Here is a 24921-nt window from a genome sequence, read left to right on the forward strand (position 1 = left end):
CTGCGGCGCGTCTGTCCCGCTCAAAAGATTTCAGAAGATGCTAGGTCTCATGGCCTCAGCATCGTCAGTACTCCAGCTGGGTCTGCTCCGCATGCGCCCGCTGCAGTTTTGGCTGAAAGCGCGAGTCCCACGCAAAGCGTGGGCACCCGGTTTGCTTCGCCTCAGGGTCAATCAGAAATGCGTTACAGCGCTGAAACCCTGGAAAGCGAACGACTGGTACCAATCAGGTGTAAGCCTGGGGACTTCCTCGAGGGTGAAAGTGGTGTCCACGGACGCGTCCACCTCGGGATGGGGAGCGCTGCTCGAGGGCAGACCGTTCTTCGGCCAGTGGTCAGAACGGGAGAAGCTCCTGCACATAAACTGCCTCGAAATGCTGGCAGTAGACAACGCGCTGACGCGTTTTTGTCCCCAAATAAAAGGTCACCACGTCTTGGTCCGCTCGGACAACATGTCTGTGGTATCCTACATAAATCGCCAGGGCGGCATCAGATCCGAGAAACTGTACAGGCTGGCAGAACGCCTCCTGGTATGGGCTCAGTGCAACCTGCGCTCGCTCAGAGCAGCGCACGTGCCAGGGATCATGAATATAGGACCAGACAGACTGTCCAGGAACAACGTTCCGGCAGGCGAATGGTCCCTACACCCACAGACAGTCCAACTGCTGTGGAAGAAATTCGGCAGAGCGGAAGTGGACCTGTTTGCGTCTCAAGAAAACGCTCACTGTCAAGAATTTTTCTCCAAGAGCAGGAGCGCGCTGGCCCATGTGTGGCCCCGCCGCCCGCTCTATGCTTTTCCCCCCGTCTCTCTCCTGCCTCAGGTGATAGAACGGATCAGGGAAGAAGGATGCTCAGTACTGCTGGTAGCACCGTTCTGGAAAAACCAACCTTGGTTCCCAGCCGTGATGCAGTTAGCAAGTACTGCCCCGTGGCCAGTACCAGTGAGGAGAGATCTCCTCTCACAGGCCCGCGGCTCGATCTGGCATCCTCACCCGGATCTATGGTCCCTTCATGTCTGGGCCATCAACGGGTACATGTTGGACTCCCTAAAGGAGTATTAAACACGATCACGCAGGCTAGAGCTCCGTCTACAAGACGACTCTATTCTTCGAAATGGTCAGTGTTTTCGGGCTGGTGCACAGCCCGTGGTGTGTCACCCACAAATTGTGATGTGACGGAGGTGCTTTCCTTCCTACAAGAGCTGTTGGATGGGGGCAGGGCCCCCTCCACGCTCAAAGTTTATGTGGCGGCTATAGCAGCGTTCTCAGAAACAACGCTTGGTCAGTCAATAGGAAGGAACGATTTAGTCATCCGCTTCCTTAAAGGAGCTAGGAGACTGAATCCTCCCAGACCTCCCTCAGTCCCCGTATGGGACCTTTCTACGGTTCTGGAAGCCATGAAAGGTGCGCCATTTGAGCCTTTACAGTCAATCGATTTGAAACACCTGTCTTTCAAAACGGTGTTTTTGCTGGCTCTCGCTTCGGTGAAGCGCATAGGGGATCTGCACGCGCTCTCTGTGAGCGCGGCGTGCATGGAGTTTGGGCCCAATGACTCAAAAGTTATACTCAAACCTAAGCACGGTTATGTTCCAAAATCCCTCAACACACCGTTTAGGGCGCAGATTATCTCTCTGTCAGCCCTACCGGTCCCTGATGAGGAAAGAGACGCGAGCCTCCTTTGCCCAGTCAGGGCATTACGAGCTTATGTGTCTCGCTCGTCTGTTTTCAGACAGACGGAACAGCTCTTTGTTTCGTTTAGCGGACGTTCTAAGGGACTAGCCGCGTCGAAACAGAGCCTATCCAGATGGATAGTTGATGCTATAGCGCTGGCATACGCCTCCAAGGGCATGCAGTGCCCTTTGGGTGTCAGAGCGCATTCCACAAGAGGCATGGCCTCTTCGTGGGCTTGGTCGAGTGGGATTGCCTTGCAAGATATTTGTATGGCGGCAGGCTGGGCCTCCCCGTCTACATTTATAAGGTTCTATAACCTAGAGGTTCCCGCCCTGCAGGCCAGGCTGCTGTCGGTCTAGACTACCAGTATTATCTGACCTGATGCGTTCAGCTCAGAATGCTGCGTTTACTGAGCACAGCTCAATTTTCGACAGTTTAAAGCTGGGCAAACTGTGTAAGACCCACATTTTTTCCATCAGTTCAGGCCGTACACCGCCCTGTCTGTATGATGAAATTTGCGTCCCTTCGACGCTACTTTATGTGGAAAGTGAGGCTGCACCCCTCCTTCTCCCGGACTCTCTGTGAGTTCACTGAGTGATTGTGCACTATATGTACCCCGGGCTTTCGCCCTTGGGTCTTTGGTGTCAGATCTCAGCACGCACGGCGTTTTACACTGGGTCCCCTAGCGTAAGATATCTTACGCAGTACGAGAGACCTCTCGTAAGAGAACGTACTCGGTTACTAACGTAACCTCGGTTCTCTCTAGAAGAGGGACCGAGTACTGCGTATCTTGCCGTGCATGCACACGCTCTGGTTGCTTCGATGATGAAAAACCAGATAATAGCTGCCTGCGAGCGATATTTATAGGCCTAGACCACGCCCATTTCGGCGGGACGTGACGTAGCGGGCGCGAAGTGCCCTGATTGGGTCTGACGTCACGCCAGGCCTCGCTCGATAGGCTGCTGCAGTTGCCGCAGAGCAGCCAATAGGCGCGCGAGCTGTCTCGCCTATGTCTGCATTGCTGCTGCAACGCGTTTTGCATTATAACAAAATTAAGGATAATTTTTGGCTTCAATATCTCGCGGAAAAAGGATTTTCCCCTAGCGTAAGATATCTTACGCAGTACTCGGTCCCTCTTCTAGAGAGAACCGAGGTTACGTTAGTAACCGAGTACGTTTTTAAATCCCTTTCAAGTCCCTTCAAGTCCTACATCTTTTTCTTGTTGAATATCTTGTGAATGAAATTGGTTGGGATTTAAAGCTGTTTAGGTCTAAAAAATTCAACAAACAAGATTAAGATACTGAATAAAGTTCACATTAAAAAGATGTGTGACCATCTTGAACCTGTTGCAAAATCTCTTTGGGGAAATCTTTTTCCCTCATGCAAAATTCTGATCATGTGGATTATAATTGAAAATGGTAAATGTGACTGCACCTTAAGACCGCACTTTTGCTTCAAAATGACAAAATAAGTATCATAAAATTAGTTTCTACAACTCTTTCCAACTATTTTCCAAGACTTCAGCCTTTGTGTAGGGGACAGACTGAAATTTAAGTCCAACCAATGCCATTTAGAACCAATTAATGCTAAAAGCGAAGCATTGCATGTCTAAATGCACCATTTCTGAATTGAACACAACAGCAAACAGCTCCAATTTCAGTCTGTTCCTCGCACAAAATTCTCATATGACTTCAGAGTTGTATAAACTACATTTAAGCTGTTTTTTTTCTTCTGTTTTTTTCTTCATTTATCAATAATCATTTTGGAGTTTGGCCATTAAACGACCATCCACTTTTGTTTTATAGGCAAAAGAAGATTGGACACTGTCTAACATCTCAGTTTGTGAAAGTCTTACAGGATTGGAATGACATGAGGCTGAATACATTTTTCTTTTTTTCTTTTGTACTATATATCATCTCCTCCCGTGGAGACTTACGTTGGCCTGAATGATGACCAGGTAGCGTGTGATCTCTTCGTAATTCAGCCTCTCTCTCAGAACCACAGATCCTGACAGGGTGAGAGGGATGTCAAATGTCCTGTTTGTGGTCTGTGGAGAAGGAAAGAGTAGGTCAAAAGGGTTTCCCACACACACACACACACACATTCACAAAGGCTCACACACTTCCAGCCTCATGAGAAATTCATCATCTATCTGCTTCAATAAGAAGAGAATGCTGATGGGACAAAACTGCTTGACTTTCAAAACCTTCTCACCCTTATTAGCAATACATACAATGCGTAACACTTTAAAAGGGACATGGAGACAGGATGTTCCTTGCTCTTTTGAAAGAAAAATGTTTGATGTGTAAATGGCCACCTATCACAATTACCTAACCATGAATTAGAAAGTGAACGCAGTAGTCTTTGCATAGCTAGACCTTTGAATTTCAACATTAAATCCAGTCCACATTGCAGGTTAATCTGGCCAAGAACCAACCACTTAGACGGAATAATTATTTACCTTGACATTTTTCCGCCATACCGTGAAAACAACTTTTTTTCCCCCAGGTGAACTTATAAAATTACTGTTTAGAGCTCAATTACAGATTTCATTGCATCACATTGAGAGTGCTTTTCAGTTAACATATGCATCAGATGGTCAGTGAACAGACTGTGGGTGGTTTAAATGTGTTACTTTGAGGCTGAGACTTCGAATTTAGAGATGTCACACAAAATACTTGAACTTTGTGAATAAAATATTCCTGAAATGGTTAAGTGGTGTTTAGCTCCTCTCACTCCACTCAAAGCAATAATGCTGCACTCATTAAGAAGCAATCAGAGAATGTCAGCAATTTGCATGTGTAATACCACCATATTCATTTAAACGATTTGCTGAATTGTATTTGCATTTCATCGCATGCATACTTTCTGCTATATTATATTTGGTCTATTTACTGCTTTGTTTGTATATTTGCATGTTGCCAAATTGTGCTAAATTATGCTTTGTATCAATGATGCACAATGTATTCACCAAGGTTTAGGTTTTGTAAGGTTGTGGAGTATATCAATTAAAAAGAACTTGCTGGATATTCTCTGTTACCTCTCCAGAACACCCTGACCATATAGAGAAATGAATAAACCTGGAGAGAAATATAAAACTATGGCTGGCGATAAAATAAAGTAAAATAACAAAAAATAAAAATCATATAAAATAAAAAAACACAATTGTGATTAAACTTATAACAGAATATTTCTGACCAGTTGTTAGAAGGCAGACTAATTGAAAATGTGGTTATACTTTATTTAAAGGTGACATTGTTACAGTGTAATTACACAAACATGTAAATATATTGTTACACGTTGCATATGGTTACTATAATAATAACAATACATTTTGCATAATTGCATGCAACTAACCCTGCAACAAACCTCCTAACCAGAGCCATAGAGAGAGAGAGTTGCGACACTCCCATAGACCTCCGTTGTAAATAATGGCGGCGCTTTTAACCGCCTACTTCCGGGATATGAAGATCGGAATAGTTCCAAACACTGTCATTTGGGCGTTGGACACCATTCACTTACATTGCTGCGCGTCGAGTTGTTCCAGAGTTAAGTTGCCGAAATATCGACCTCTTTTGAATTGTCAACTGTCTATATTGTATCAGAGGCCCTTTGCGATGCTTATACTGGTCTTCATTTGTACATGCACAGCGTAATTATTTATATTTTATGTTGGTTGTTTCAACCAATTTTCAAGCACTGCCTGGCGCGACTTCGTCAGCTAAGAGTTCGGTAATGAATCGCTACCACCTTTATAGCAACTTTTATTTAATAAAATTTTTTGGGATATACTAACTTTTCATTATGTTATTATTGTCTTGAGTGAAGCGGCTTGTGAGAACAATGCTGGACCTTTAGGATTGTTATGGCCATCACCAGTCCTGTCTGTTTCATGGATCACCTGCCCCTGGTTTTTGTTTTTCTTGTTCACACACAAGCACACATTTTTGTTGTCTGTCATTGTTTAATAAAAAATATTTTATTTGAAAACCTTCATTTGTATCAGCCATGCTTAAATTCGTTTTTAATCTGTTATAGTTTTGATAATGTGTATGGCCTTAATCTTAAAATAATATTCTTAGTCTTAACATGATCATGTTTCACGTTGTGGTCCTGGGGGTGGCCACTTTCATCAGAAGAAGTGAGCTAGCTTCTAAGCGAATTCTGAACGGACCGCCACGGCAGACCTCTTTGCGTGATCACAAAGGTAGGCTAATGGCTGAATCAAAATTTATAAGCAAAATCACGGGAATCAATAGCCTAATACAGCCCAGTTGTGCTAAAATAAATATCATGAGACGTCCATCATCAGATGAATGATATGGAAAAGTTAAGTTAGAGCCGCTAAAGCCAGTGCTACTACCCATGCGAACATGAACACTAAGCTTTTGCCTCCAAAAATATAGCTTAAAACTTATCTCCAAATGCAAAACTGACATTAACAAAATGCAATAATGCAATAACAGCTGAAAAAGTACTTGGGTGTGTGTTTTATTTTATATTTACCGTTCAATAATGCAATCGCTGCTGTCTGTCCCATAGAAGAACATGACAGCCAGCGTACGTTTTGGAACTATTGGGGCTTACATGAACCACGTGACAGCCATAGCGGCGACATCAAAGAGTGTCGCAACTCTCTCTCTCTATGGCTCTGCTCCTAACCATAACCCTATAGTAAGTACACATGGTTAATTAGTACTCAGTACTTAAATGTATAATTACATTGTAACAAGGACCTTAAAATAAAGTAAAATGAACAACATGTACTTACTATGCGTTTAGGGTTTGGGTTGGGTAGGTTGCTTATAATGATATATAATTTACTGTTATTACTATAGTAAGAATGTGTACTGTATAATAGAACAAGGACATTGTAAAATTTTATAAATTGCATTAAAATGACTTTATTTTGATGTTACTTTTCTTATAAATTAGTATTAATGTTATTGTTGTTCTTGATGCTGATGCTGTTGTATTTTCATATCAATGCATATTCGGTATAATACATATTCATTACTAAAATCACATTTGAAGATGTTAGCTTTAAGCTTTTTTATTATTATTATTCTGAGGACATTCTGAGCAATAAAAAAAGAAAGAAAGAAAAACACGTACTGGATCTTTAGGGTTGTACCGAATGGTGTATTCAATTTGCCCGTTAGGACCATCATCAAGGTCAACAGCCCCGTTGTTCCCTGTAAAACCTGAGAAGATGGTGGTTCCAACAGGCGTTAGCTGAAAAAGATAGAAACACAAGTTAAGCATCTTTAACGCTTTCTCAGTTGGCCACCTATCAGCATGAACGTGGTTTCATCCTTAGTTGCTACTGCCATCTTATGCTTGATTCCTGGTGCTGGTAAGTTAGCGGACTGGTTTATGCTTGACTGTTGTGTTAAACAGCAATCCTTTGAGGGAGAGTTTGATGGATATGCTCTTATAAAGTACACAGCGCTCATTCTCTTCATATCTTTCAGAGCATTCTGGCTTTTTTCAAAACAACTGGAACCAGAATGGTTGTAATGGTATTTAATATTGATTTAATGGTGAGTTAACAAGAGAGTTTCTAGTATGTTATATACGTACTGGGGCATACACATTTCATTGTTATGGATACAAATTGTCTTTACCTGCAGTACAGAGTGGTTGACAAGCTGTCAGCATAATACATAGCTGTCTGATAGTATCCCATTACTATTACTAAGTATCCCATTACCATCTAGTTCCGAGAAGCCCCTGCTGTGGTGCAGCTCTCAGAAGTGCAAAGAAAAAGAGGAAGTAATAGGTATGAGTCTGCTGCGGAAGCTACAGGCACCTGGGAACTCAGACGTTAGTTCCTGCGCCGCTACTCTGACATTCTGACAAGACATATTACACAGAAAAAAAGACAAATTCCAGACAACAAAACTGGCAAAGAGAGTTAGGATGCTTCAGAGAGCCTTTATGATGAAAATAACCGCCATCACGATGTGAAGAAAACTCTCTGACTCTCTGTCATGATGAGGTCATGTAAGGCTATCTGAACAAAGAATAATTAAACAGCCTGTTATGCATAATGAGTTCTTAGAAACTAAATCCTGAGTGAATCTGACAGTGTCAAATAAAGCACAATAGCATAGCTATTAGCATATGTTCCACAAAGTGCAATCAGTGAGATTTTTTTTAACAGTATAGCAGACTACTTAATGCATTAAATATTAGTTTGTCATTCCATATCTCCCAATAATATGTCTTAGTAATATTATATATAAATACTTTTATGATCAAAGCTCTGCAGTTTTTAACATATAATGTAATATATATATATATATATATATATATATATATATATATATATATATATATGTGTGTGTGTGTGTGTGTGTGTGTGTGTGTGTGTGTGTGTGTGTGTGTGTGTGTGTGTGTGTGTGTGTGTGTGTGTGTATATATATCACTAGCAATAACCTTGTAAGCTCAAATTCACTTTTTTTTTTTTTTTTTTTTTAAGCACTGTGTTGTCAAAGTAGTGTAGTATTTTACACTATTAATTTTGGTCAAATGTTAATATAATGACACGCTCAAGTGTCTAACCGTAAGGCCACAGTATTGTGGCCTTACGGTTAGACACTTGAGCGTGTCATTATATTAACATTTGACCAAAATTAATAGTGTAAAATAAAGTGTGACCAATAGTAATGATTTATGGAAGAAGAATAAAATAATTAAACACGAAATATGGAGATATGAGGTTTCTGTCCGACAGCCATGAAGAGCAAGTACAGTAGCTACTCACGGTTCTTGGATCTGACATAAATAAAATGCTACAAGTAAATATAGTCGTGACTAAAATGGTCATCAACTGTTGTCAGCCTGACAAATTTCAGTATAGCACAGCCTCTTGTAGCTTACAGTTTAATCAATCTCAATAGCTGTAGGGCAAAAGGACATTAAGTTAGTGACATTGATCAATGAACACCTGAACTTCTCTATAACTTCACAGCATCTGCAGACACTCAATGAACACAAACAACCCTTTAGCCATTTAGAACCACTTGCAATTCAATCCACACGTCCATCAAATGCTTTCCCCCCAACATTATTATTTACTTCACCGTCTCTCTTAAACTCAGCATACCACTCGGTTGGACTTTTATAGTGCACTCTGCAGTGCTTGTTGACTGATGGACTGAGCTGTGTTAGTCCCCCTTATCTGTGTGTCAGTCAGACGTTTCAAACTCCGGTTTAAATCAATGGCGGGCAATACAGCCTGCCGTTTTTTGAGGCCACTCGAGAGGAGGCTGCCTGCCACTGAAGCTGCCTCCTAATGAGGGAAATCTCTACTGACAGCTCTCCGGGGAACAACTCTCAATTAGCTGAAAGCCACACACTCTCCATGCAGTCAATCCAATGTGAGAAGATCTCTGGAGACCGAGGCAGCATTGCTACAGACCCACCATGACACTACGTGTTGAATGTTCTCGGAAGCTAATCAAAAATGAAGGAAAAAATAAAAATAGGGCTAATGAATGTCCAGAAAAGGACGACATTTTTAACGGGAAAGCTAGAGTAATAGAATGTGGTGTATCGTGACCGTAATGGGAGGCCCACACAAAATCTCCACCATGAAACTCCACGGAACTAGCATTACTGTCATTCACAAAGTTTTACACATCTCCTGCCCTTTTCATATCTCTTATATTTGGACTTAATAATGCATTTAGCTATACCAAAATGAGATATCAGCATATTAGAATGATTTTTGAAGGATCATGTGACACTGAAGACTGTAATGATGTAATGAGTAATGATGTTGAAAATTCAGCTTTGCCATCATAGGAGTAAATTACTTATTTTTAGAGTAAAAAAACCCAGTTATTTTTAATTGTAATTGTTTTTCCAAATATAACTAAATTAAAACAGCCTTGGTGAGCATTAAAGATTTCAACAACAAAAAAAATCCCCCCCAAAAAATTTAAATCTATTTGTTACCTAAATTCAATCTGTTCATCATATAAAGCGATTGAGTCACTTCAGAAAATTTGGACTAAACCGCTCAATTCATATGGATTAGTTTTACGATCTCTTTATTAACTTTTTGAAACGTCAAAGTGTCAGTTGAGTAGCTGTCAATGGAGGGACACAAATCTCTCAGATTTGATCAAAAAGATCTTCATTTGTGTTCCGGAGATGAACGAAAGTCTTACGGGTTTGGAACGACATGAGAGTGACTAATTGATGACAGAATTTTCATTTTTGGGTGAACTATCCCTTTAATTATTCCAAACTTTTGACTCGTTGAATGGATCAGAATAGATGAATGTTAGCTGTTGTGATTTGGGATGCAAAAAAAAAAAGAAAAAAAAAAAAGAAGAGGGACAGAGTATATCACAAGAGGGTTTCAGCTAAAATTTCAATATTGTGTATGCTGAACAACGGTGTAATGGGAATTCACACAAGCCTTGTTGTGGAAAAACAACGAGAAGCTAAATAAGTCACAAAAGGTGACTGGCAGATTTACTCAGTGAGCTACAGCACTTCTGGGGTAATTACATGGCAGTCAAATACAGAGAAATGTTAACAGCTAAATGATTCAGCTCCAAAGCCCACAAGTGCAATTCATTTACCGCAAAATAACCCCGGCGTAGGTAAACCATCATACTGACACAATTCACTGGTTGAATTTCCAATTACAGCTAGCAAATGTTCAGTTTTAGCTAAGCAACTCACTTCTGCAAACTTTTAATAACGTGCGCTCCAGAATGCCAGTGACTTCGGTGTTCATGAAAAAGTCATTACAACTACAGAAGAAGAACAAAAGAAGCCCTGCTAAATAGAAACTCACCTCATTAATGGCTACATAGTATCGTGGCTGCTGAAAGCGTGGGGTGTTGTCGTTTCGATCCCGGACGACTATCCGCACTTCGTGTAGGATCACCGTGCCAACAAGCTCATTAGTACACTGAACTTGCACTACAATGGACTGAATGTAGGAGGGAGGCTAAAAGACAAAAAGAAAAGATCGAATTCAAGCAGTTCATTTGCATGGTGTGCATTCAGCAGGACGAACTAAAAATGACCATTTGCAGTCCATTATGAAGCCCATTACAAAGTGCATGCTGTGAACAACAGATTTCCCAGCTAAAGAGGAGATTTTCTTTGTTTAATATGTATCATAGTTCTGATTGAACCTACATAAATGAATAGATAAAGAGTGTCCAAAAGTCTGAGACCACTGGTTGATTTATTTATTTTTTATTCCAAATTTAAAAGGATTTAAAGTGCCACTATTATGATTATTTGAATATTACATTTCATGCAGTATATAATATAGTTGTTTGTGAAAATTTCTGCAAAGTTTTAAAGATCAAAGTGAACCTAAAAAAAAGTTATTGTCGTCAATTCCAGTCTCACTTCCTGTTACAAACCTATGTAACAATGTAACACATTTGCATAATGACAGCCTATGGTCTTCATTGGCTGCTCACAAACAGAGTCTACTTTGACCCGTCCTCAAACACTTTAGTTGTTTCTGAGGGCTGGAAGAGTTTTTGTTTTTGTTTTTTTTGGAGAGTTTTGTTTCTTACATGCGTTGTAAACGGTTGACCAATCGCAACAGACTGGGCCATTAGACCAATCAGAGCAGAGTAGGCTCTCGGAAAGGAGTGGTTTAGAGATACTGAATCTTCGAACTAGCCATTTTTGAGACTCTTTGGGAAATGAGATGATGTGCAATGCATATTATGAAAAAATTTAAGTGTTTTTTTTTTTTTTTTTTTTCTTGGATGCACGGTCAGAATTATTTGCCCCCTTGGTAAATATAATCAAAGATGGCTGTAAAAAATATTAATCTGCATTGTTTAACCTTTTGATATTTTATCAAATAAAAAACATAAAAAAAACTATCCTTTTATTGAAGTAAAATAATTGAAAATGGGGGGGAAAAAAATCACATTATGAAATAAATGTTTTTCTCCAAAACACATTGGGAACAATTATTTGCCCCTTTTTATTAAATACTTTTTGCAACCTCCTTTTTCCAAGATAACAGCTCCGAGTCTTCTCCTATAATGTCTGATGAGTTTGGAGAACAACTGACAAGAGGTCAGAGACCATTCCGCATACAGAATCTCTCCAGATCCTTCAGATTCCCAGATCCATGTCGGCGCTTCATCTCTTCAGTTCAGCCCACTCATTTTCTATAGGGTTCAGGTCAGGGACTGGGGTGGCCATTGCAGATGCTTGGTTTTGTGCTCAGTGACCCATTTTTGTTTTGATTTTGATGTTTGTTTTTGAATCACTGTCCTGTTGGAAGATCCAAACATGGCCCGTTATAAGATTTCTAGAACAGGCTGTCAGGTTTAGATTTTTTATCAGTTGGTATTTGATCGAATCCATGATACCATGTATCTGAACAAGATGTCCAGGACCTCTGGCAGAAAATTAGGCCCACAGCATTAAAAATGTAATGCTACATCTGAACAGCATTATATACATTGCATACAGAGTATTTCATTTTACACATGGGGTACTTTTTTTATCCCTGTATGAACCAAACCCATATTAAGTGTTTGCTGCCAAAAAGCTATTTTTTGTTTCATCTGTCCATAGAACGTTTGGAAAGTAACTGACACTACTAGAACTTCAAACGGGACGGGTTCTATGGTCAGATGAAATAAATAAAAAAGAGCTTTTTGGCAGCAAACACAAGATGGGTTTGGTGCACACAGGGATAAAAAAGTACTCCATGTGTAAAATGAAATACTCGGTATGCAATGTATAATCCTGTTCAGATGTAGCATTACATCTTTAATGCTGTGGGCCTAATTTTCTGCCAGAGGTCCTGGATATCTTGTTCAGATACATGATTCGATCAAATACCAACAGATTAAAAATCTAAACCTGACAGCCTGTTCTAGAAATCTTATAACGGGCCATGTTTGAATCTTCCAACAGGACAGTGATCCAAAAACAAACATCAAAATCAAAACAAAAGTGGGTCACTGAGCACACAACCAAGCATCTGCAATGGCCATCCCAGTACCTTACCTGAACCCTAAGCGCCAACATGGATCTGGGAATCTGAAGGATCTGGAGAGATTCTGTATGGAGGAATGGTCTCTGATCTCTTGTCAGGCGTTCTCCAAACTCATCAGACATTGAAGGAGAAGACTCAGAGCTGTTCTCTTGGAAAATGGAGGTTGCAAAACCTCCATTTGCCCCCTTAATAAAAGGGGGCAAATAATTGTTCCCAACGTGTTTTGGAGAAAACATTTATTTCATAATGTGATTTTCCCCCCACTTTAAATTATTTTACTTCAATGAAATGTTAGATTTTTGCAAAAAAAAATTATAAAACATCAAAAGGATTAACAATGCTGATTTATGTTTTACAGCCATCTTTAATTATATTTACCAAGGGGGCAAATAATTCTGACCAGCACTGTAATCTATTGTAGGAGACCTCCAAAACAAAATTAGCAACCTTTTCAAATACCGTAATTGGGGCACTTAAAAAAATCCTAAATTTTTCCATGTTTTATTGTAATGTTTAAAGGGATAGTTCACTTTGAAATTAAATTTTGTTATGTTTTAGCTTACCTCAAGGGCATCCAAGATGTAGGTGTCTTTTTTTCCACAGTAGTTTCAATTTTGATATTTTTAGGTCAAACCGTTCTTGTCTGTCAGTCATATAATGCAGGTCGATGGTCACTGTCTCAAAGAGCATGCACAGAGTCCAAATTAAAACAATTCCCCATCGTCCAAATTAAACAATTCCCCATCGTAAGTACACATTGATGGCCCAAGACACGAAACGAGCGGTTTGTGTGAGAAAACGAACAGTATTTATATCGTTTTTACCTCTTGAACACAGCCGCGTCCAAGTGATCTGAGAGCGCGGGCGGGTATAGATATATACAATAGAAGTCGCCTTGGCTACGGTTTCGTTCCAATGAACTGCCGTAGCCAAGGCGACTTCTATTGTATATTTCTATACCCGCCCGCGCTCTCAGATCACTTGGATGTGTTCACAAACCGCTCGTTTCGTGTCTTAGGCCATCAATGTGTACTTACGACGGGGAATTGTTTTAATTTGGACTCTGTGCATGCTCTTTGAGACAGTGACCATCGACCTGCATTATATGACTGACAGACAAGAACGGTTTGACCTAAAAATATCAAAATTGAAACTACTGCGGAAAAAAAGACACCTACATCTTGGATGCCCTTGAGGTAAGCTAAAACATACCAAAATTTAATTTCAAAGTGAACTATCCCTTTAAAGGTGAAGTGTGTCATTTCTGTATCACTAGCATTCAATGGTGGTCTCAGACTTGAATAGCAAAAGGATTTCAGATAATTACATCTCGGTCCAGAACTCGTCCGGTGCTGTTGAGATACAAGCGCTGCTTGACCGGGTCCAGAATGACCCAGTGGTCATGGTTGTCCCGTAGAGATAAAGAGATGGTCCTGTCAGGGTCTTCTGCTCTCCCGTTTATCTGCATGTTCTCCACCAGAAGGGTTCCTGTGATAATAACAAACAAACATTCTTATTTGCTCATTGTTTCTTTTTCAAAAAAGCATTTGTGGCATATGCCTAATCATTTAATTATACTTTTAAATGCAAATGCATGACTTGCTTGCTCTTGCCATATGCATGCAAATACAATGACACACATGCAAATATAATTAGGGATTTTTTTTTTTTTAAGTGTCAGTTGTTTTTGTGCAGGAAGAAACAATAAAGCTAATTAGAGAGCGGATGAACAGATGTGTTTTTATTTCCCTTCTAAATTTTTAGAATAGATCTCAATGATGTTTGCCTGCAAAGATATCAACATGAACTCAAAAAAAAAAAACTCACCAAATTCTTCCAAGACCAAATTGCCTGAAAATGAATCCACATCCATTTTATCGTTCTATAATCACACTGTCCCTTGTGAAAAAATAAATAAAATCACTTCATCATACTAAATGATATGCTTTAAAATATTTTAAAAAATGATATTATTGTTGACATGATCCCGGTCTGTGTTCCCGTCTTGGTTTTGTGTTTATGGACTCTTGTTTTGAAGTGTGTTCTGTTTCCCATTGTTTCTGTGTTTACTTCCTTGTTCAGTGTCCTATGCCACCCTGTTTGTTGCCATAGTTACCCTCATTAGTTGTTATAGTGATTCATCAGTTTCAGGTGTGCCTTGTTAACCTCTTGTTATCCTGTTTTCATATTCCCCTGTGTTTCAGTCTTGGTTTGTCAGTTGGTGTCTTTGTTTATAAAAGCTGTTTCATGTTTCTGCTCCTGTTTTTGATTTAAGCACCTAATTTTGGATTATCTTTGTCTTTGGTTTTGAATGAACTTTGCTGCAAGTGGATACTCACCTCTCTTCGTCCCTGCCCAAACATAACAATTGCGAACTGAATGTAATGTTTTCAGACACTTAATTGCACGCTATTTACAATTCAATGAAAATGTATTATAGTTTATATTTATATTAAATTAAATTAGTAGGGATGCACGATATATTGGCCACCACATCGGTATCATTATGTTCATTTTGAATGATATTCAATAAGAACATTTGGCCGATATATTAAAGCCGATGAATAATGGATTATTTCCTTCAGCTGAGACATTTCCGATACACACTGTTTACCATGATGGTTTTGAATTGCTTGAAATATGATTGGAATAACTTCAAAAAAGAAAATACAGTTAAGTGCAACATGTGGCACAAGTCTGTCATATAGGCTACATAAAATTATAATGGGAACATCATTATAATTGTGTGCTTGGGATGTGATTTAATGGTGAGACTTTTGTCTAAAAAATTATATAAATATTTGGAATTAGATTTATCTGGCAATATATCGGTTATCGGCATTCAAATATAAAGAATTATCGGTATCGGCCAAAATCTTTATATCGGTACATCACTAGCAATTAGTTAAGAGTGCTTTTTTGACCCACTTAGGACTTAAGTACATCTTTATATGTCATTTCATAATTACTTCTATTGTCTTTGAAACATGGTTAAAGTGTGGTAAATTAAACTTAGAAATGTAATGTGATTTCTATTGACACTATACTTTTGAAACTTATTTAAATATATTTGTAATTACACAATTGTAATGATGAAGTTGCAATTTAGTACATTTAAAATATATATAAAAAATAACAAATAACAAACTTCAATTAAAATTATAATCAAGTATTTTACATGTGATTTAGTTAATGTCACACCATCAAAAACGTTTTTGTTCACCGTTTCTTGATGTCTTGTTTGTCGTCATGGTCACTCATTTGATTTCGTCACTGAGTTCAAGTGTGTGCGTGTCATTATCTCCCCTACTTACAAGTTCAGTTCAGTTGGTGTGTCTTGGTCGGGTCTCGTCTTTGTGCAGTTGTGTTTTGGATACCGTGTTGGATTAACGTAGTTGGAATTAAAGCCTGTCTACTTCATCATCCTGGTGTGTTGAGCCTCTCCCACACAACCCGTTACAGTTAACACATAGTCAACTCATCAAAATCAAAAAGTGTACTTCTTTAAAGCATGAAAAAGGATTATTAAAACATTTTAAACTGTCCTTCAATCTTTTCATTAGACATTAATACATAGTGAACGTTTTACGTGTACTTAAGTGTGTTAAGAAATATGTATATGAAAATACACAAGAAGTGCACACTTCTTTTTCACAGGGGGTGTGAAAATGCAAACAAAAACGGTGTAGAGCAGTATCCAAGTGTTGTTGTGTGGGTTTAATGAGACCTCTCTGACTGCAGCAGGTAATTTAAAGCAGATGACAGCATTAGAACACACTGCGTGAGCAACAGTAGCAGTTCACAGAGTAGAGCAGAACATCTCACGCTCACTTTAGCCTTTCATTTCAAACAGCTGTAGGACATTATTAATTCAAACTAAATCCTAGAGGAGATTCCACACTGAGTTGTTGTTTAATATTGTTTTATATGTTTGTGTTGTATTGTAAGAGACAATTTATGTTTAAAACACAGCCACAGCTTCCATAGTCGGTGCAGTAAGACACATAACAGGGTAAACAAAGCACAAACCTTGAGCAATGGAAAATAAACTAATATGGTTTCATAAGTCATCTTTTCCCTGCAAGTCATCAGCTACAGTGATTACTGTCCATAAAACATCCTGGGAACACAATGTCATTTTAAAGGGCCAAGTGCATCTAACAGTAAGAGCACTATAACACTATAATGCTAACATAATTTTCTTTCCTTAAGTTGCCAGTAGAAATTGATGTGCTGTCCCAAATCAGCAGACTTGCGCTGCATCTGAATATGCCTTCTTCCATGTTATATAGCAGGCGAAAAAAAAAGAAAAAAAAATGTGAACTGAGAAACATGTCCGAATTCATAGTATTCATAAAACAGTAAGCGAAAAGTACCCGGATGACCTACTACTTCCGGCGAGATTCTGAAGTGTACCCTCGATGGACACTTTACTATCCCATGAGGCCACGGGAGAAGAGTTGTGAATGGAGGTGAAGCGACGCAACTGATGCCATAGGTCACATGACAATGACAACATAACAGATGTACTATGGTAGAATTGAATTCATAATACACACATTCATAGTATATAGAACATACTTTTTTAATGGTTGCAACGTGACCTGTGACTCTGCAGTTGTCTAATGACTCATCTACATTAGACCTTTCATTTTACTTAAAAGACAGACAGACAGACAGACAGATAGACAGACAGATATATATTTTGTGGTCCACTGAAAAGGATTGTGTGTTTTCTGTGCACTTCAATAGAAGAAGAAAAAAAGAAAAGAAAAATATACTTTGACAACATACTAATGATATTCCCCAGCTCGTCAAAGCACTAGAAGTGTGTTTTCTCTAGTGTGTTTTTTTCTTCCTCTCAGCGTACACCTACAGTACAGCTCTTTCACACTATTCCAGGTTGCAGGTAACCGCTTCTCCTCCTCCCTCTCTCTAAAGCCCTGTCTCTCAGCATGCGGCCAGATGGTTTTCTATGTCACGCCAGTGGGTGATGAACGCATTCTTGGCGAGCACTGGGACGAACTCGGGAAAGCGGCATGCCATTCCCTCTCTCTGCTGTCTCAAACAGCGGTGTGCCTGATCCTGGACGTCCCTTGGCAGCTGGTTTGCAGCAGGCCAAAGCCCTTGCAAGCTGGCAGCACACCTGGGTGATGCTCGGCACAGTATGTTGAGTTATCTCTGTTCACACTTCAATGTGAATCCTCCTCCTTTCCTTCATTGTTCTCACTGTTCTCTCTACAGGGTTCCACCGCAGCAGAAAGCACCGTGTCCATCCCGCTCTATCATTCGTGGCCTGAAAATGTACGTCCTGTGTTCTTCTGAACTGCAGTGGTGTAAAGAGACTCTTTGGGCACAGAGAATCTGACATTCTATGAATGTTTTATCACTCACATTGATAACAGTATAAAAAAGAAATGTACTGCACATTTGTTCACATTCCCTCAGTTGGAGACCAAATGGCAGTTTTATCAGCCATTCCTGCTAAGCGGAGCCAGGCTGTTACATCCTGACCCTGATATTAAAGCCCATGAATATCATCTATGTATATATTAGTAAGAATGGTTTTAACATTGATAAGGACATTTCCAATTCAAACAAACTACACAGGACACCATGTTTTCATCAGATTCACAGAGAAACTGATTCTGTTTTATAGTGTTTGAGTATTTGAACACTATATTTTATATATTAAATACAAATTCTCAAACAATACACTTTACAAAGTAATGTGGAGTTTTGTTGTGAAGTCAGTATTTTTACTAGTTTTACCAATTAAAAAGTTGTTTTATTAAAGTTACTCAAAGTATTTAAAGGGATCGTTCACCCAAAAATGAAAATTCTATCATTGTTTACTCACCCTCAAGTTGTTCCAAACCTGTATGAGTTTCTTTGTTCTGCTGAACACAAAGGAAGATATTTGGAAGAATGTTTGTAATCAACAGATTTCGGTCCCCATTGACTTCCATAGTAGGAAAAAAAATATACTATGGTAGTCAATGGGGACCGAGATCTCTTTGGTTACAAACATTCTTCCAAATATCTTCCTTTGTGTTCAGCAGAACAAAGAAACTCATACAGGTTTGGAACAACTTGAGGGTGAGTAAACAATGATAGAATTTTCATTTTTGGGTGAACTATCCCTTTAAGTGATTTATTTTCAAATTATTTCCAATTATTTGGGTAATTATGTCAAATAAATATAGATTTCATTGTAAAAATTACGCATGTGTTATTTACTATCTTTAAATGTAATAGTGTTGTCACAAGATGAAGATGAGGATGAAGACGAAGGTACACATGATCCAATACGAAGTGATTTTAATAATACAATAAACTCAGGAATTGATAGAAAGTGTTACAAAGCGTTTGTGAAACGAAGGTTAAAACAACTGAGGGTGCACAGGGAGGAACTGAAATACATGATGGTGATGAACTGAATGACGAGCAGCTGTGTCCATGAGTGGCGGGAAAATTACACAAAGGAACACATGTGATGAATGGAAACTAACTGAAAGTCCATGAAAATGACACTAAAGATGAATGAGTTCAGATAACCGTGACAAGCGTAGTGTCATATCAGCTTTATAGCCATCAGCCACCCTATTCTCTAAGATATTGACATTGGGTATTTAAATCTATATTGTTCGAACACTATTATTAAGACACATTACTTGTATTGTGAAAGCTCAAAATAGTAAAGTAACCTAAAAAATGTCATTCATTCATTCATTCATTCATTCATTCATTCATTAAATAAATATGGTATAGTTTGGTCATTTAATAAATGTACAACTGGTTTAATACATTGTAAAATTAAATGCATTTTAAAGTTTGTTTAAATGCAATTTTATTATTTTAAATGTGAAATGCAAGAGTAAAAAAAAAAAACCTGACATAGCTAGTGTAGATACTAGCAGTGTTGAGGGAAGTTACTTTTAAAAGTAATGCATTACTTTACTAGTTACTTGAAAAAAGTAATCTGATTATGTAACTCACATTACATGTAATGCATTACCCCCAATACTGGATACTTGCTAGTGTTTGATGGGTTTTTTTTTTTTTGGATCACCTCTTGTAGCCTACATGATCAACTACTAGCAGACAATCAATACTTTATTTGAGTTTGGAAAATGTTTAAATTTATCAAACTACTTCTAGATGGTTCATCTGATATTTTCTCTGCACTACTACCTTGCATATACAGTGTCGACTATCAGCACCTTTCACCGTCAGAGTGAATACGTCAAGGCTTAAACAAGGCTTAAAAAGCATGTGTTAGACCTTAGTAACTAGTAACTTAGTAACACCATACATGTACATTGAAAGAGGTTTGTAATGTCCTAGCAACCATCCAGAACACGCAACTGCCTAGCAACACCCAGGGAACCATCCAAAATTGTGGTGTTGACTTTTGCACTAGCATAAAAAGTAAAATCTAGTTTTAAAACTTCTGTTAGCTCATGTTCATTGTGATTATGACACATTTTGTATTCATTCAAATAATTGACATAATGATTATAATGCTTGTCTATAGCAATATACTGTTTGTGAAGCATCCATAAAAACGTACGCAAGAATCCAGAGTTAGTTGTGAATCAACTAAACCTGTAATAACAGTCAAGATCAAAGACATACTAAACCATCTCCAAAGTTGTGCATCCCAATAAAGCTGCACAGCAAACTCTGTTCTCCAATTCCCAACTTATAACAAAAACATGAAACTCAGAATTGATATTTCGTTTGCCTCTCGAGTTGTGACTGCAAGGCTTTATTTCTGAGACGTTAGAAAGCTGAAAGATTTGTCTTTTTGTGGAATAAAATGAGAAAAACATCATGCACTTCTTTGCTTCACTTAACCTAACCCATGATAATGTTTTGTATGGGAAATCCCAGGGGAAACAATCAGGTTAAAGTTTTAAAGTTAAATATATAAATCTGGTGGACCTTGACAGCAAAATGTAGAGCACCAACCCGTTTTCAGTGACCACCTAGACATTACTAAATGTACAACAGTGTTTTTAGGAAGCCAAACAATCTGAAAAGAATACATTATTATTATTATTCCTAAGAAAGTAATATATTAAGATTGTGATGCAACTTCACTTTAAAATATATGTAAATAAAACATGAATATTTCACAGTTGGAGCTTTTATTTTGGCAGAGATATTGCAGTTTCTTTAAAAACAGGTTTACAACGTCATCTCACTACAAATCTAGTGAAATGCTGGAAATTATTTAACTGTAAAAATAAAGTGTAAACGATGAATGTTGCGTTCTCATACATGTTAAAATGTAACGTGCAAATATGGAGTTCATCTGAGATGCTGGAAACACCATGCTTGCAAAACAAAACTTTTCTTTTGTAAAATAAAGAGAACAAACAGGATGCGCTTTCGCTTTCTGCCATCTCGGTTTCCTTTTGGTGAACTTGTTTGTGGGGCGCGTCACAAAAATAATCCGAAACTCAGCATATACTACTTGTCGCAGAGTTTTTTCTTTCGTTTTTTAAATCTGTTAATTATTTACAAGAAATATATTTAGCATATTTATTACTTTATATATATATGATTTTATTCAGTCACAGACACTTATCCATTCTAATTTAATTTAATTCTAATTTCACATAATCTTGTTAGTTAATGAGCTTCAGTTGTTGGTTAGAAAACAAAAGACGAAATTAACATCCCTAGTTGATGAAACAAAGAAAGTACTATAGGTTTGGAATGACAAGACAAAATACTGACAACATGGACAAGTTTCCACCAGCTCTTTTCACAACATGCACAAATCAAATATAGGCCATCTGTGTGTTTACTTCACTGTAGCCACATATTATACAGCTAAAATTCCCTGTTGCACATTGCTGGAGCTATAAATATTGACTTATGGAAAAATGTCTCTGTGACCGGTTTCACACTGGCTGACCCATGTCAACAATAGTCTTTATCCTCCAAACCACACAAGCAGTCTTCAAGAATTGTTAACTCTACCGTCACTTCAGTACCTTCGGCCAAACAAGATCTTACCTGAAAAGTGCATAATAAGATGCCTCTCAGACTGCGAATGCATAACAGTGCATACAACAAATCTTTAGTGGAGAAATTTTGAAATGTAAGACAAAAAAATTGGGGATCTAGAGTTTACATTGGCTAGTCGATAAGTGCATTTCTGGATGAATAGTCAGCTAGTAAAAATAAGAGACCATGCAAACTCTAGTGTTTGGTGGATGTCAGTGATGGAGTGGTTTTGGGAAGGACTCTAGCTGCTGAGACAGGCTTATTTCCCCTATAAACCTATATATGGCCTGGCAGATTGTCGTTAGAAGAAATGGATGTGGGGAAGGGGGTGGTCTGGTGCCAAGCTATGCTCCACATTGAAGGGGAAACACTGAAGCTAATTGGGACTATATGACCTAAATGACGTGCTGACGTAATCGATGACGCTAATTATGTAAATACTTTGATTTGCGTACAACGCGTCACATTGTTTACGTTCATTCCCAATCCCTGTCATGTTTCACACAAAACAAGACGCACGAGCCACATTGAACTATATAATCTTTAGTCTTGTGTTACACTGTAAAAAATGATTTTATGTCAAAGTAAATAAAACAGGAACAATCATGTATCTTTTGCTAAGAATAATTTTGTAAAAATGAAAACTTTAGTATATTAAGTAAATCCTAATTATATACTAATTTTTTACTTGTAAATATTAGACATCCAACAGACAAGTGAAATTGACTTCTGACTCTCTGGCATATTTACATGCATTAATTAAGTACTTGAAGCAAAAAAAAAAAAAAATCAAGTAAAATGTAGTCCTTGAAGAAAGGAATCTGCGCATGCGCATGCGCAGAAAGAAGAACACACGCGATGATTGAGGGATTTCGAATCTCCATTACAACGGCTCTCAACAGGTAAGCAACAGTAAAAAAACTGCATTATATTACGGATTTATAATGATTTTTTTGATTAATTCAACGATTGTCTTGTCATCACTTCATGCTATACATTTGAAAAGTTTAGTGTTCGTAAGTTTAGAGACGTGCTCCAGAAAAAAGTTCAGGGAGACGCAGAGGCAGAAAGCACCCTGTTTATTTTCTTTATTTTACAAAAGCACAATGTTTTATTTCGATTGAAAGTGGAAAAAGTAGACATTTAACAGTTTATTTTTTCATATTTCTTAAGTCTGTAATCTTTATGACCAAAAATGACGGAGTATAAGTCTAATTTGCTGCTACGTGAAAAAAAATCGAGCAAAACGCGCGGGCGCTTTTGCCGACTCAAGAGGGTTAATGACGAGTTAGCTTTGTAGACGTTAGCCAAATTTTTTTCTCAGTTTTAAACTTTACGTTTTACACGATTTATCAGTAATTACACCTAAAAACCATGAATATGTCACTTAAATCATGATCTTTTTGTTTAATATTTGTTATTTTGTGTGCAATTTTCTTTATAGATGACAAATCGTGAGCTTAGAATTATAAGGTTGAAAGGTTCTATCTCCGTTTAGGGTAGTTCCGAGATATTGAGCATCAAAGTTTTTACATCCCAGCTGGCAATGGAGAGATGGAACCTTTTTATTTTATTAATAACTACTAACAAAATATTTTTTTACAAAAATAACACCACACAGGCATTAATAAACACCTAATGGATCAGATTATGTCAAAAACTCAATCTCGACCAAAAGTGGAGATAGAACCTTATAATTCTAAGCTCACGAAATATTGGCCACGAATTAACAATAGGCCTAAGTGAGAAGGTTCTCGTTCCCTCATCGTGCACAATATAATTCATTTCCTCATTCATTAGCTGAATCGTGCATACGGTCCCTGCTTTTACTAAATCGTGACCACATTGTAAATGACAATAATTCGTACTAAATTCCTAATTCGTAGCCTTGATATCTGCTGTGTGTCACATGTTAGCATTAATGTGTGTAAATGACTATGAGAGTAAGGTCATGCAGGATGTTTTTAATGATTTGGTATGAAATGAATAATGTGAATGCAAATTAATTAACTTTTAATTTAAAAGTATTTGCTGTTTACTGATTATTGTTTTTTTCTCTCTCTCTTTTCTTAATTTCAGGATATTTCTCAAATGCATTCAGTCCTTTGTGCCTCCGTTGCTGTAAACCGGTTGAGAGGGACAAAGAGAGAGACCGAACACACTGAATTGTTATTATTGTCATTATAGGTTTCTGTGGATGCTTATTTCTTAATAAATTACTCTTAACTGCACATTGTCACAGTATTATTTTGTCACATTATAAGAGTAACATTTAATTTAATTTAAAATAATTACCAGCACTGCATAAAACAAGTAAAATGTATTTAAAATATCAAGTGGTTTTACTTAATTATATTAATTATATCAGATTTGTAAGTAAAAATTACTCAATATAATTTAACAGGCCAAGTTATATGTACTTATTCACTTTGTGAATTTTACTCGGCTTAGCTAAGTAGATTTACTTAATTTCCATCAATGTGAAATTTACTTGAAAAAAATTAGTGCAAAAACTTGCCTTATAAAAATTGAGTAAATTCTACTTATTGTTTTTCTCAGTGTATAGTTTAGTTTACTCACAGTGACAGAAACATTTGTTCATCCAAAGAAGTTCACCCGGAGCTGCCGTTAGTGTAAGCTATGAGGCACATGGCTCATACTCTGTGCACTCCAGCAGAAAGCATTTAAGAAAGCCGCTGCTGGATATTTAAAGGTGCAGTATATAATGTTGACAGCTAGTGGTTGAAATGCGTACTGCAGTCCAACTGACAAAACGGACGATGAATCACCATGAAAGTGGCTCAGCTTTTAGCGGTGTTCATAGCCATAGTAACTTGTGCTCCGAAAATGGCTGCCAATCAGCTGTGAGCAAAGTGACACATGTCTGATGCAATAAAGTCACTCCACCTGTTTATACTCCAATGAAAGGTCACTATATAGCAAATAAATTTTAACCCTTTATAGGGCACTCATTGAAATACTTGGAAATTCAAAATTTCAACCATAGAGTGTTATTGGAGGATATTATAAGATTTCTAAACATTTGTGAGTTTTTAAATTTTTAATTTTTTTAGGTTGGAAATCAAGGGCAATGAAGTTACCATATATGGTTCCTCGCCAGTCTAGGGTAATGTTTTTCCCTTAAAAAGTGTATATATAAAAAATATAATAAAAACACATAAACTTGTTACAAACATAAAAATATTTATTTAGTAACATTTTA

General features: G+C 37.8%; 1 protein-coding gene across 2 annotated transcripts in view; it reads right to left on the reverse strand.

Moving 5' to 3' along the window:
- Positions 1-24921, reverse strand: part of pcdh15b (protocadherin-related 15b) — a 225185-nt gene that overhangs the window by 161953 nt on the left and 38311 nt on the right. For both annotated transcript variants that reach the window (XR_014201008.1, XM_082151481.1), the window contains exons 5-8: positions 14005-14165; positions 10485-10640; positions 6782-6901; positions 3603-3713 (exon numbers count right to left, since the gene is read on the reverse strand). Coding sequence is in view for 1 of the 2 variants with exons in the window: in XM_082151481.1 (XP_082007607.1) it covers positions 3603-3713; positions 6782-6901; positions 10485-10640; positions 14005-14165 (548 nt within the window). In the remaining variant the exon portion in view is untranslated. The remainder of the gene's footprint in view (positions 1-3602; positions 3714-6781; positions 6902-10484; positions 10641-14004; positions 14166-24921) is intronic.

The sequence above is a fragment of the Leuciscus leuciscus genome (genome assembly GCF_965113295.1).
Source record: "Leuciscus leuciscus genome assembly, chromosome: 21".
NCBI lineage: Eukaryota > Metazoa > Chordata > Actinopteri > Cypriniformes > Leuciscidae > Leuciscus > Leuciscus leuciscus.